We start from the raw sequence: 12,444 nt of genomic DNA, 5'->3' as shown, positions 1-12,444 counted from the left end.
CTGAAGCCAGAGCCTTCTGATCCATGATAGACCAGAGGTTGAAGAGGACCTGTGGCACACATTTTAGGTTTTGTAAGCCATATGGTTCAGACGGTGATGCTCAGCTACACCCACGGTAGTTTCCTCGGATGCCTGGAAGACATCCTGCAGATCTGGTTGAAGGGATCTGGTTTGGGCCAGGAAATCCTGGTTTTACAAAAGCAGCCGGCTATGTTTGGCCAAATGCTCATGAGTCTTGACAAAACACAAATGCTGCCCCAGGAGTTCTACCAGGCTCCAGGGGCTAGAGCCTGGTCACTAACATTCACTCCTATTGCAGGTTTCTATTGTAGAATCCAACATCTGGATTCTGCAGGGTGCCTTTGGGACGGTTCTGCAGACCGCTAAGTGAGGATCACGCAGTGTAAACTACGTTGTTTTGTGGTTTGGTTGAACTTTTCATCCAGGGAAAGATTCTAGGAAATATTCAATAAATGTTCAATTCAGTGTCTGAAGGTGAAGATTTTTGGGTCAAGCTCATGAGTATAAAAATTCCTATGGCTTAAAGAACTAGTAGCCTGAATCAAGTCTTGGGAAACACAGTGCAAATATCTTAGATTCCGTGTGGGGAATGTAGATTGGAGAAGCCATGGAGTGAGGGAAAGACTTAGAGTTTAACCAGTATTTGCCTGCATTACCCCACAAGCTGTGAGTTTGGCTGATGTGGTCCCCAGATTATAGGAAATTGTCATCTCCTAGGTTCAGGATGAGGCACATTAGATAGTATGGGGCCAGGCTCTTAAGTGACACTGAATTCTTAGTCATAATGATTTTTTTTAAGGCTAGGAAACGGTTGATTACTTACCCTGCATGGACAAGGTCCTGGGTTTAATCCTCAGTACTTCAAACAAACAAAAACAAAAACATGTTGGTTTTTTTTTCCTTTTTAAATCCCTCTTATAGTTCTTCTGATGAGTTAAAGAAAAAGTATCATAGTTCTCAAACTTTGGGTAATCCATTATATGTATGTGTGCATGTATGTATATATATGTATGTATATATGTGTGTGTGTGTGTGTTTGTATGTACATGTGTATGAGTGTATATGTGAGTATGTGTGTGTATGCATGTGTATGTGTACCTGTGATGGCATATGTGGGATGTCAGAAGATAATTTCAGGGAGTTGGCTCTTTTCCTACCTTGGTTCTGAGGTGAGGCTCCTGTTTCTGCTCTGTCTATGCCAGGCTGACTCACTCAGCTTGTAACCAGTTCTCCTGGCTCCTCCCTTGCAGCAGGAGTGCTAGGGTTACAGCTGGGTACCACTGCAGCGGACATTTCACACGGTACTCACACTGTGGGTAGGAGCTTTTACTACTCATTGCCCCACCTCCATTTTATTTGTCTGTCTGTCTGTCTGTCTGTCTATTTATTTGAAATAGAGGCTTATACCTCAGGCTGGCTTCAAAACTACTGTATAGTGGAAGGTGACTTTGAAGTTCTTGTGTCTGCCTTCCAAGAGCTAGGATTGCAGATTTGTATTACCACACCTAGTGCTGCTGTTGAACTTGTCCATGCCAGGCAAGCACTCTCTCTACCAGTGGAATTGTAGCCTCAACCTCACCCTTCCCTTTTATCCAAGAAGACCAGAGTCTGGATAGGCAGCTGAGTCTAGATGAGTTTTTGCTTTGGCATAATGACTTACATCCCTTTTGTCTGCTTAGGGGACGTAGCAGTGTCTTTCCAGATGTGGCTCTGACGCGTGGCTTCTTTTGTAGGTGTAGCTTAGGATGACAGAGTAGTTGTTTTTTAAAGGTCCTGTGGAGTAGCCCACAGAATGTAAGCAGTAGCTATGTGCAGAGGAGGCAGGGTCGGCTCTGGGGTGGAGGGTACATATCTGCCCCCTGATGGACTCTAATTGCCTTTTCAGTGACTTTGGCTTCAAGATGAGTGAAGACCTCTCCTTAGAGGTTTGTGTTCCAGACCCTGAGTTTTCTGGGAAGCCCTACAGCCCTCCGGTGCCTTGCCCTGTGGGTTCTTCATACAGGAGAACAAGAGGGTATGCATATGTATCGTATCATACAGTTGGCTGAGTCAGGCTCACAAGGGCATGCATGGAGAAGGAGAGAGCTGTGAGAACCACTCAACTTTGCCAACACCCTAAATTCTCAAACCCCAAGTTATAGGCTGCAGGTGGTTGAACAGCTTTTTAAGTTAATGGCGTCTGCAGTCTCCTATTCCCTGTGAGAGAGGAGAGTCTGCAAGCTTTGCTGCAAGGCTGAGAACCTCTTAAGAAACCTTGGCTGGGGGAGGAGTTTAGGGGAGAGAGAGATTGTTAAGTGTTTCCCCGGGCAGTGCACGAAACCACCTGGGTCTGCCTGCTCTAAATAACCACAAGCAAACCTGACTCAGAGCAGCCAAACCCCACCCTTCCAACTATGCTGTCCATAGTCAGGGATATGTGCTCAACTGGGGTGCCTCCATGACCCAGGAATCTGCTCCACATTTCTGACCTCTTGCTTTGGTGGGGGGTGTTAACAGCTATCGGAAGATTTCTGGGGACACGTGCAGTGGAGGAGACGTTGAAGCACGTCTGGAAGGGGAGCTGGTCCCCTGCCCCCTGGCAGGTAAGACAGGTGGTCTCTTCCTTTTGCCTTCTTGTGTCCTGGTTGGGTTATTCTGGTCTCATCCAGTTAGGCATATGGCTCTTCTTACTTAGTGGGGGTAAACTCAGAGAGTTTAGGTGTCACGAAGGCGCCTCCTTCCCTAAGCTCAACAGGCACATGGAGCCTTTGTGTAGCTTCACATCCCGAGGGAAAGCAAACTGTTTGCTGGTAGGTCAGCTTTTGGAGGGTAGTCTATTTGGTATCTATTGAATGTTGTCACTGGGGGTTGAGGAGCAGCCACAGACCTTGGTGTGTCTGTCAGTTGTCAAAGCTGAATGTGAAGAGACCGGGGCTCCTTCTAAGATAAGTGCTCTATCTTGGTTTGATAATAAATACTAGTTTTATTAGAATTTTATAGATCTCAATTCACTTGCCCATGTGGTGGTAGTTTAGTTGCCTCTATAGCCCACTGATTCAGAGATCATCGGCTCCATTACAACATATTGTATGTGCATCTATATGAGGAAGCAAGCAGGTTCCAGGGGAAAGATGTCCCTAAAATCATGTATCTAGTAACTCACACCTGAAAGTCCAGGATCCAAATGGCATCTAAGTGTCAGTTCTGTTTCCCATAGTCACTTTGCCTAATGATGGAGAAAAACTTCTTTGGAGAGATTATAAAGATATAATTGTATTTCAAAGACATTTTAAAGCTATTCGGTAGTGGTGTAATATGAGTTATTTGTAATATAGGCCCAAAATTATGATACCTTAAAAATGTGATTGGGCTGGGGACACGGCTCAGTGGACAAGAGCACTTTCTATGTAAGCATGGAGACCCAAGTTCAAGTTTCCTACGCTAAAGCAAGGCACAATCACATGTGTGCTGTGCACAGGTGAAAACAAGAGGCAAGCTGGGGCTTGCTGTTGACCAGCATAACTCCAAGTTAGTGAGCACTCTGTCTTAATGGAGTAGGGCTGAGAGCAATAAAGCGGGACATGTGGTGTTCCGCTGGGCACACATACACACATAAATGAACTACACACATACACAGCACACACACATATACACATATTGCATACATACATATACACACATGCCATATACACACATATATACACATGCATACCACACATACCAAATATACACACATGCACATATACATATATATGCATACACATACATTCATATATATCACACTCACACACATACCACACCATACATGCACCACACACATATATACACACATACACACATGTGCATACACAATACTACACATATGCACACTTGTACACATATAACACACACAAGCACACTTACACTATACATACATGTATACACATATACATGCAAACACACAATAGACATACACATCACACATATATCCCACATATAATACAATTACACAATTATCCACACATGTGCACATTCATATATACATACCCCATACCCCTACCACCACACACACACACACCACACCACACACACACACACACACACACACACACACACATATATATCAACCACATACCTTTACATAAATATGTACATGCATGCACACACACACACACACACACACACACACACACACACACACACCACAAAAAGTAGTTACTTGGCCTCTGGGACTTATTCAGTCAGAGGTTCCTTCCTTCCCCTGAGGTTTCCTCTTCCTGAGGCCAATGAATGGTGTCCATCAGCAGTGTTGTTTTGGTGAAAGTGGCATGAGCTAACCAGCGAATCGTGACCCAGGCATGCCACCTTCCATCTTCCACAGGCAGGCAGAGCAGGGCAGCCTCCCACCCTTCACTTCTGGTCAGCGTGCCGTGCTGCTAAGCTCATTAGTCCCTTAATTTAATCTTCCATCATTACCAGAGTAATTAACATACCTCACAGCGGAGAAGTAAAAAGAACCACTAATTCAGCATATTCCTACAAGTGAGCAGATAGTGCTCCCTTCATAGAGCTGCTGTGATGAGGGCTTGGGTAAGGGGGGTTTGAGTGGTTGCTCTTAAGGGCCTAGAGTAGGGACTTTCGTCATAAATACTTCAGGGACAATTCAGCAAGGGATAAGATTGCTGTTTAAAGCCGTCAGAACAGGCAAGAAAGCTATTTTCTCTTCTGATAGAAAAGGAGAGAGCAAGGGATGAAATAGAAAAGTTTCATTTAGAGTAGGTCATCCCCTAACTGCGAGCAGGGACATACTCAGAGAAACATGTTTTCTAGGCCTAATGGGAACCACACCATCTTTGCACAGATGAGGTAATGTAGGCATCTGGAGGGATTTGTAAAATGTAGTGATGTCTTCATGTCTTTATGATTATGGTAACAATGTATCTTTCTAGGCTGGCTTTTACATCACTGTGCCAGCCAAACCCTCACACATGGAAGCACTGCATGCTACTCCACGCCTGCCTCCCACACAAACTTCTCAGGTCTTGTACTGTGCTGTAAGGGCACTAGTTTCTTAGAAGAAACAAAGGGTCAGTCAAGGTTCTGGGGGCTGCTGAGGGATGTGACTTGCATCTTGTGACCTGTATCTTCCTGCCTCCTGCCTTGGAATTAGTGTCAGCCCAAAGGTGACTTTTAGTTACCATGTGATGGTACCTTGAATATTTTTGAAACAAAGTGAAAATGAAGAAAAAGAAACAAACGCTTTCTTCTTCAAGATTATGTAGATTTATTTATTATTTGAAGCTTTTGAGGAGTAATGCTAGGAACCAGGCACAGAATGTCCCACATAGTGAACAAAGTGTTTTGCCTACTCAGACTTAGTGGGTTTGCTTTCAATGTGTTATCAGTATTGGGATTTTTTTAAAAAATCACATTTATTTGTGTGTATGTGGGGGTAGGGGGGCAGCATTTGTATAACAGAGTAGGTGAAGAGGTCAGAGGACAGCTTCTGGGAGTTGATTCTATTCTTCCACTGTGTAGGTCCCTGGGGATTGAACTCATTTCATCAGGCTTGGTAGCAAGTACCTTTTGTTGAACCGTCTTGCCAGCCCAGTATTGAGGTTCATATAAGGCAGGTTATATGGATATGTGAGTTCAGTGAATTAACAGGACGAGAGAAAGACAGGGGAAAACAAGCCAAAAAACAAAACAAAACAAAGGAAGAAAACAAGCAAACAAAAACCAGCAACCAGTTCAAGCACAAATCAAAGGATCCCACATGTAGCGTAGCATCAGTAGATTCTTTAAATTCTTTAAAGATATTTTTTTTTATTGTTAGTCTATTGGAGAGATGACACAAGTAACAAACACCTGGACAGTCCTACACTCAAGGGACAGCATCTGGACACTGTGTGTCTTCTCCCCAGCATCTAGATTTTTTTTTTAAATCTACTTGCTACACAAGGCATTGCAAACAATACAGGTGGACAGCCAGTAGACAGTGGTGTGTAAACGATGCTGAAGGGCGTGGAGCTTACACCTCCTTCCTTGTCTTGCCACCCTTGCATACCTCTGTGTGTTCAGCTACCCAGAGGTCCCATGAGCTATGGCTAGAGACACTCACTGCTCATCTGCCCTCCCGTGGAAGAGTCTTGATGACTTCCATGCTATTTTCTAATTAGAAAGTGAGGGTATTAGGCCTTAAATTACCGGTTGTCCAATACTAGGTAAAACTCTAAAGCACTGTGATTTGTATACCTTCAAAAATGGCATCGTGAGTATTCACGCCATTAAAGGCAGCGTGGTATGAAGGCTAAAGCCTAGACCCTGGATCTGGACTACTCGCTTCCTAGCTGTGTGTCCTTAAACAAATTAATATTCATTCTTCTATCTCACGAGAGCTTTGAGGATTAAACCATGCCCGGTGCATAGTAAGTACACTGTGCAAACATTTGTTCAGCAGAAACTGAACAGTAATTACTCTGTCGAACATTTTGTAATCACTCCAGGAGAAATATATTGTTGCTTTGGAAACTTATCAGGTCCGCCTAAAGCATAATAGGCCTTTGTGAGTAGTATGTATGAGTGGGCATACTGGGTGGGAAACTGGGTTAGAAAGCTTTAGTAGTTACCAAGTAGTCACCAAGGTAATGGTGCTATGGGACAGTCACATGATATGATAGGGAATGATCTGTCACTTACATTGACAAGTGTGACTGAAAGCTGAAGGCAGAGCTCACAAATGTAGATGTGGAAATGTTTTTGTTGCTGTTTTTGGACTGTAACAAAATATAGATAAAGAAACACATTTACTGGGTTAGGGATGCTTTTTTGTTCTATGTCCTGAGTCTAGATTGCTAGGCTCTGGCATTTGATCTACCCTTGCGACAGTGCGTTAGGGTTTGTGAATGAGAAAGGAGTAGGCCAGGCCTGCTTGGCAATCTTCAGCATCGCTGACTATCCTGGTTGCTTTATGTCTGCAGAGGAGAATGAGTTCATCCTGTATGCCATGCGGAAGTCTATCTACCGCTACGACTTGGCCTCTGGAGCCACAGAGCAGCTCCCTCTCTCGGGGCTGCGGGCAGCTGTGGCCCTGGACTTTGACTATGAACGGAACTGCCTGTACTGGTCTGACCTGGCACTGGACACCATCCAGGTAAGTCTGTCAGCCCTTGGGTAAGTCTTTAGACGGTGTCTTTTGACTGCAGCGTTCTGTTGTAATTTTCTTTCCCTGCCTACCTCTGCTCCTCTGAGAAAGATAAAGGATGCCCCAAATTCGAATCTTTGCATCTGAGATCTTAGTTTCCTGCTAGAAAGATTCTGGGGCCAGTGAAATGGGGTTGTCAGTTGCCACCTTCCCTGTGAGCATCTTCCCTTCCATTCGAAAGTGTGACGACAATCCAGGTACCTTCGGTCCACATAACTACACACCCTAGCTCTCCTGAACTTAGAAAAGAAGCAGTAAGTGTCTGGTCATGATGGGAGGCTGGGGTGGGAGAATTGGTTGAGCCCAGATACTCAGGCCAGATACAGCTGTGTGGGTCATGTTTGCCTAGTGTACATAAAGCCCCGGGATCAATTATCAGGACTCAAAAATCAACCACACACAACAACAGCAAACACACACACACAGAATCACACACATACCAGGTTAAGGCTATTGGTATTAAAGATCTGTAGATAGGTTAGTCATTTTCTGCGCACTCATACGTTCAAATTTATTTTACTTTATGTGTATGATGGGTGTTTTGTTGGCATGTATGTCTGTATGCTGTCTGCGTGCATGGTGTCAGGGGAGGTCAGGAGAAGCATCCTTTGTAACCATGGAATAGACACTTAGCTCACTGCCTTGTGGGTGCTGAGAACTGAACTTTGTTCTACAAAAGCAGGGAGCACTTTAAACTACTGAGCTATCACTCCATCTGAAAATGAACGTGGGAATGTTGCTCAGTAGGTTAGATCATTTATCTGGCAAGCCAGGTGTCATAGGTTAAGAGAGAGAGAGAGAGAGAGAGAGAGAGAGAGAGAGAGAGAGAGAGAGAGAGAGAGCTCTATCACATTTACTCATTGAATCCTTAGTTCCAAAATCCATATGTAAGCTTTACATTAAGAGGGTCGGGCTTCCAAGAGCCATGCAAGGGACAAAAGCTATATAAAAGGAGACAGAGGAAGTAAAAAGTAGTTTTAGTTCCCCCCCCCCGCCCTTTTATTTTAAAAACAGCAGACTCCTGTGTCTCAGTAGAAAGATCATTCTTCTGAGATGGGCCATACTTTAGCAATCTGTAATTGCACACAGTAATAGAAACGGATTAGATTCTGTTTGTCACTCTGTTAACACATCATCTTATATCTGCACCATTACTCCTATAAAGCCCTGTGACCTTGGCAAAGCAGCTAGCCAGAGGCAGGGTTCCTGCTGAGGGACTCCTAGCATTGAGTCAGCTGGATGGTTCGAGGTGTTGATTACACCTTTCTCTTCCTAGCGTCTCTGCTTGAATGGGAGCACCGGACAAGAGGTGATCATCAGTTCCGGCCTGGAGACCGTGGAGGCTCTGGCCTTCGAGCCCCTCAGCCAATTACTTTACTGGGTGGATGCTGGCTTTAAAAAGATCGAGGTATGAAGATCCCTGTGCTCTTCATTAAGCAAGCAGGTGGAGCAGCTGGGCGCTGAGCCAGATTAGACTCAAACATAGGAAGCAGTGTGTCATATCACTCTGGAAATTTCCCCAGGGGTTTCAGGGCCAAGGCTGGCCGAACCTCTGAAGGGAGGAAAGGGGAGTCATGTCAAGATGTTTACAGCCTTGAGGAACCCATGTGAGGACACAAGTCCCGAGGTGCCATTTAAGATATATGAGCGTTTGTACTTCAGGTTACAGAAGCATCCTATGCTAACAATAGTGATGATGATTTCTGATTCCATAATGTTGCCATTATCATAACGATAACAGTTCTCTATTACCAGAACCAACAATGTCCCAATGATTATCTGTATGGATCTCTTACCTACTGGCTTCCCAGAAACCTGTTCTAACTTGTGTAGCCATGGTTACATGAGGGTGATGAAGGGCCTATGAACTGCCCAAAGTACCGTGTTGAGGAACTACCTGCTCACCCTACCTTGCAGGTTATTGCCGAGGCCCTGGCATATAGCCCAGTAGCTCTTGGTACTGGCACTGTATGGGGATGTGACATGCAGGTTAATGGGAAAGCACAAAGTCAAGAGACACAGAGAGCTCTGTGACATGTAGAGAGATGGAGACTGAGGCTTAGGAGGCTGCCCTGGATCCATGTGTCATCCTGTTGGCCAAGGCACATGCATCAGGGGGCTTCCTGAAACCTTTCTTCTTCAAGTCGAGAACAAATCTTATTTACTTAGACATTAAACAAGAGCCATTTGGTACAGGATATATGCCAATCCTGGTCTTGTGTTCAATGATACAGTGAGCGAGGGGTGGAAAGGACATACACAGCCTCTTTCTGATTGGCTTCTAGTTTAGAGGAGCCGGGTATGTTTGTGTACGACTATGATCCCAGCACTTGGCTGAGGCAGGAGGATCAAGATTTTGAGGCCAGCCTAGGCTACATAGTAAGTTAAAAGATCAGCTGCAGATACAGAGATATTTCTTAAAGCAAATAGAAACCGCACAAAGGAAGTAGTTCAGTGGAAAGGAGATAAAGAAACCTGTCCCTCTGCTAAGAACATGAAGCAAGTCATGCGATCATTGGTTGGGGAATGGATGGTGTGGAGAAGAGCAGTGAGAAATTTACTGCCTCTGAGCTGAGCCGGAGGCTGGAGTGGAATCCTCTCAGAACCCTGGCAGAAGTGATTGGCATAGTTCAGTCGCCCCTCCAAACCTGTGGTTTCACATGCATGAATTGAAAATAGTTCAAAAAAGAAAGAAAGAGAGAGAGAAAAAATCAAGACAGCACTGAGTGTTCAGATGTCTTCTCTTGTTACCGTTTCCTGAACAACTATTTACTTTGTGCTATCATGGAAGCTACAGTTGACCTGAGATTGTTTTAAAGCAGTCAGGGAGATGTGTGTGAGTTATGTGCAAGCACTGAGGACACATACGGAGCTTCATGGGCTCCGGGGAACCACAACAGTTACCTTTGTGCAAGTTGTCATTCCCTGGGGTTGGAGTCAGGAAGCACACAGTTCTAGCTTCCCCTTCAGCCCCTGTGGAAATTATCTCAGCTAGGAACATGATCAGTGCCTTCTGACTGGGAATCAAGGCAGGCTTCCCAATGGTTTTAGACTCGAGAGTAGAGGGCAGACGTGGAGAGTGTGCTATGGGCAGGGCCCATGGAGGGCTTTGGGTGTGCGGGCTTTGTAAGGAACTTAGATCCCTCCCTGTCTCCTCCACTCCTGCTTTGTTTTGTCAGGTAGCTAATCCAGATGGTGACTTCCGACTGACAATCGTCAATTCCTCTGTGCTTGATCGACCCAGGGCTCTAGTCCTTGTACCCCAAGAGGGGTAAGTGTGTTCCCTATGGGAAGTCAGTGCTGTGCCTACAACAAGATGCACATAAAACTGAAAGCTTGAGGCAAAGTTTCTGCTTGTAGCGATCGTGGGCGAGATAACCGGTGGACTGAGGCTTTTGAAGCCATAGCTTGCTTGTTGTGGTCCGATAACTCTGAGTGTATTTGATTAGAAAGCATCCAACTCTCTATGGTCTCCAGATGTCTCACATCTGTGTCATGTTTCTACAGAAAAGGTAACATGAAAGAGAGTCTTTGTAAACCAGGCAAGGCCACGAATAAACTGTAAGGATATTTTTTATCTTGAGTTCCATTAATCTCCCAAACATTTAATTCAATCAATCACACACAGAACTCCCAGCATATGCAGGCTTTCTTATTTCTTAAAATTATCTTATTTAAAATTAATATGCACTCGGGGTATGCATGGCTGCTATTCACTAGCTTCTTCACGGCCAACATTTACTGAGAAAGAAACTGCGTTAACTTTTCTCTCCATGTGTATTTATGATTGAGAATTAACTAAATTTTAAAAAGAACAGCCTAAAAGAAATCTATGGGTTTGGTTGGAGATATTAAAAAAAAAGAACAGAAGACCTTGAAAGGATGCTTAAGTCCGCCCTGTTCTCATTCTTTACCCATTATCCTCCTACATCCTAGGGTCACAATCACATCACTGTTACATAATAGTCACCGTTAGTCATGTATAATAGCCACTATTAATTCTTTGTTTGCATTATTCAGAGTCTGTTTTACTGCTGTTCGATCATGATCATTAAATATGTGCCCCTTAGTGACACCCATGACTTGTCAGATAGAATATAGTGGATTTGTGATTTCCGGCCCATCAGTGGACATGTGCATTGAAGCCATGTGGCAGTTTAGTTGGGATAAAGACATGGCTGAAAACTGAGGTGGCAGGCAGGAAGGAGTTTATTTTCTTGCAGGTTATATATAGTCTCTCACTGAGTCAATCCGAGGCAAGAACTGAAACATAGACCACACTTACTGGTTTGCTCCCAGTGGCTCTCCCAGCCTGCTTCCTTACCTGCCCAGGGGTGGTACCACCCACAGAGGTCTGGACTCTCCTGTATCAGTTATGAATCAAGAAAATGGCCCACAGACTTGCTCCAGTCCAGTCTAATGAAGGCAATTCCTTAATTGAGGTTGTTCCTTCTGAGGTGACTCTAGTTTGTATCATTGACAAAAACTAATTAGCACATGCAATATACAGATTTTAAACTATTTTGTGTACAATATTCTGGGGGGGGAGGCACTGCAATAGGCATATTCTGGTGTAGAATACTACAGATCACTTCTTCTGCCAATTAGCATTTAAATTAACATGCATATATGTGCATTTCCGTGTATAGTATTGGAATAGAGTGATTACAGGCAGACTTCAGTAGGTGAATTTTTGAGTCAAGTTCAACTACATTTCTGAATGAATCTCAAACATTATGACAGATGATAGTAATAATGATTGCTCTGGGGGAGTGTTTCTTATCTCTGAGAAGTAGAATCAAGGCTGTCCTGTGTCATTCTGATGAGATCGTGTGATCCCTGTATTGACCAGGGTGATGTTCTGGACTGACTGGGGAGACTTGAAGCCTGGAATTTACCGGAGCAACATGGATGGGTCTGCTGCCTATCGTCTTGTGTCAGAGGACGTGAAGTGGCCCAATGGTATCGCTGTGGACAGCCAGTGGATCTATTGGACAGATGCTTACCTGGACTGTATAGAGCGCGTCACTTTCAGCGGCCAGCAGCGTTCGGTCATCCTTGACAACCTCCCACACCCTTACGCCATTGCTGTCTTTAAGGTGAGTCCTTCCTGGCCTGCCATACTCTCGGGTGAAGTCTGCCAGAGAAGGGGCAGAATATGGGTAGGCGCAGAGCTGAGGCCTGTTGGACTTTTGCAGAGCCTGTCTGAGGTCTTGAAAACTCTCTGCCTTCCAAATTTGCACTAACTTGTCTGCTTCCTT

At 44.5% G+C, this 12,444-nt stretch overlaps 1 protein-coding gene across 1 annotated transcript in view; it reads left to right on the top strand.

Moving 5' to 3' along the window:
* SORL1 (sortilin related receptor 1) overlaps positions 1 to 12,444 on the top strand; it is a 150,385-nt gene that overhangs the window by 77,982 nt on the left and 59,959 nt on the right. Inside the window, exons 15-20 of the mRNA XM_080930526.1 lie at positions 1,907 to 2,035; positions 2,518 to 2,603; positions 6,960 to 7,132; positions 8,460 to 8,591; positions 10,363 to 10,454; positions 12,036 to 12,282. Coding sequence (XP_080786652.1) covers positions 1,907 to 2,035; positions 2,518 to 2,603; positions 6,960 to 7,132; positions 8,460 to 8,591; positions 10,363 to 10,454; positions 12,036 to 12,282 — 859 coding nt within the window. The remainder of the gene's footprint in view (positions 1 to 1,906; positions 2,036 to 2,517; positions 2,604 to 6,959; positions 7,133 to 8,459; positions 8,592 to 10,362; positions 10,455 to 12,035; positions 12,283 to 12,444) is intronic.

Source organism: Micromys minutus (assembly GCF_963924665.1).
Source record: "Micromys minutus genome assembly, chromosome: 16".
NCBI classification, from domain to species: domain Eukaryota; kingdom Metazoa; phylum Chordata; class Mammalia; order Rodentia; family Muridae; genus Micromys; species Micromys minutus.
This window is presented reverse-complemented; position numbering and strand designations above follow the sequence as displayed.